The 2,500-nt window shown below is 47.2% G+C and overlaps 1 protein-coding gene across 1 annotated transcript in view; it reads left to right on the forward strand.

Annotated features, from left to right (window-relative positions):
* The first annotated feature begins 1,983 nt into the window (after window positions 1–1,983).
* Window positions 1,984–2,500, forward strand: part of LOC113816481 (Krueppel-like factor 2) — a 2,612-nt gene continuing 2,095 nt past the window's right edge. Inside the window, exon 1 of the mRNA XM_027368524.2 lies at window positions 1,984–2,313. Coding sequence (XP_027224325.2) covers window positions 2,263–2,313 — 51 coding nt within the window. The 5' untranslated portion in view covers window positions 1,984–2,262. The remainder of the gene's footprint in view (window positions 2,314–2,500) is intronic.

A 2,500-nucleotide genomic window follows, 5' to 3' on the forward strand; every position in this document is an offset into this window, starting at 1 on the left:
TCTCTCTCCCCTTCTTCCTTCCCTCTCTCTCTCTCTCCCTCTCTCTGCATCTGTCTGTCTGTCTGTCTCTCTCTCTCTCCCCTTCTTCCTTCCCCCTCTCTCTCTCCCTCCCTCCTTCCCCTCATTAACCTCCCATCCCCATTTCACGCTTCCTCCGCCCATCGTTTCCTCAGACAAACAATTCAAGGGTCATAATGCTAATGGATTTATTGTGTGGGATTGGGACCTGATTACTGCACTCGAAGATAATGATCGGCCGCTCCTCACACACACGCGCACACACACACACACACACACACACACACACACACACACACACACACACACACACACACAAACGCATACACACACACACACTCACTCACACACACACTAATCCACGCACGCACACACACACACACACACACACATACACACACACTAATGCACGCACGCACACACACACACACACACATACACACACACTAATGCACGCACACACACACACACTAATGCACGCACGCACACACACTCACTCACACACACACTAACGCATACACACACTCACTTACTCACTCACTCACTCACTCACTCACTTTCTCACTCACTCACTCACACACACACTAACGCACGTACGCACACACACACACACACACACGCACACTCAGTCATTCACATACACGCGGTTATACATTGAGAGTCTTTCTTGATTTCAATTTAGTTAAAAATTATGTTTAAGTCCTTTTGATTTGTGAACTTGGGTTTGTAACTTTTAATACATATAAAAGGAAATGTTCATGCGTGATCAAAATCTGTTTTTTCATGAATGTTTGATTTCACAAAGTAAATGGCTAAAAATAAACAGAAGGAAAAAACAAACAAACAAAGACAAACAAGCAACACAAACCAAATCTTTAAAAAATGAAAAGGGATAAAGCTTGAGAAACTCCCTTTTCCTCTTTCTCTCTCTCTCTCTCTCATTCGAGCTGATGAAATGACACGGCCCTAAAACGCATCTCATCGCGTTGGTAATAAAACACGAACGTCTTTTGATAAGCCTGAGCCTCACCTTTGCACCGGGCTTAGTGTTTGTGGACTTACCGAAGGGGAGGGTTGAAACGTCTTCCAGGATGGACTTAACTGAAGCCCGCGCGCCCTCAACTATCGCAGACACGGCGGTCGTTCGTCGCTTGGGGGCGAAAGGGGCGTGAGGCTTCCTGCGGGGCCCATTAGCGACGTGCCCTTCTTTCCCGGGCGCCCGCATTTTATTCCTTGTAAGGCATGAAAACTGCCCCCAAGAACCCACGGCTCTGAAATGGTTTCGGGGCCGCGCGGTTGCCGGGGGTCGCCACATGCCCGCGTTCGGTAACGACGGCATTTTCTTCGCTTTGCTTTCCTCTTGGTGAGTTCTGTGCTACGTGGAATTATTCTCTCGGTTCGTTATTTCCCCGGGAATGCTTCTTTTGCTTTATTGAGGCTGATATATTTGATCTTTATTGTTAGTGATGTACCTTACGAGTGTGATCGGCGGCACGTGCCCTAAGGCCAGCCCTCCCATTGGTTCCTGGGCCAGCTGACCCCTCCTCTCGGGCTCTCTGATTGGCTGAGAAGTTTCTACGAACGCCGCCGATTGGCCGACGATGATGTCAGCTTCTAAAATTCAAAGTGAATGAAGGGTATATGGCAAGGATAGTGATACGTACAATAAACATTTTTCTTTTCAGTTGGCGAACTGGAAGAAAATTCTTAAAGTACAAACTCACCCAAACAAAATTTGAGCAACGAAATTCTCTCGCGGAGCAACGGGAGACGGAATAAGCTCTCGGGGAGGCTGGAATCACTAAACCATTTAACATATTTAAGATTCTAAGGAGCGGTAACGCACAGACCGAAACGGAACGGAACCCGAGCGAAAGCCAGTGAAATTGTCCTTGCCCTCTGGCCTCGCCCGTGCCACACGTCCCGAAAATAAGAACAGGTGTAAAGATACAGGTGGGAAACAGTTGAGGATCTACCCGTGAGGAGAGAGGTCGACGCCGTTTAAGCCTCCTCCGCGTTCTTGGCTTCCCGTTCATCGTCGGAGAACAAGTGAACCGTTGAACTTCTTCTTAGGATCTCCGTTTCAAGAACCAGTTTTTTTGTGAACATTTTGGAAAGAGAGAGAAATAAGAGAACGAAAGAAAAAAGGGCTGGCATTGAGATCTCCAACTCGCCCCCTTTTTCGGTCTCTTTTCGCCGTTTTGATTTTGATTTTGAAAACTCCCCGTTCCCGCGGCCTTTTGCATGGTGCTGCGAGGCCCCCACAAGTCGGAGATCATGGCGGACTATCTTGATGTTAGTAGTTCATGAGTTTTTGTTTTTCGATTTTTGGTTCTGTGTGGAAGTGTGCTTGGAAAAAAATATATTTTTTGGAACGTTCTTTGAGGGGAATATGAAGACAGTGTGTTGTGTGACTTATGGGATTGTGATCTGTGGAAGGAGTTGGAAAGATTGAGATAATGTGTGTGTGAGGGAGAGGGAG

The sequence above is a fragment of the Penaeus vannamei genome, chromosome 19 (genome assembly GCF_042767895.1).
Source record: "Penaeus vannamei isolate JL-2024 chromosome 19, ASM4276789v1, whole genome shotgun sequence".
Lineage (NCBI taxonomy): Eukaryota > Metazoa > Arthropoda > Malacostraca > Decapoda > Penaeidae > Penaeus > Penaeus vannamei.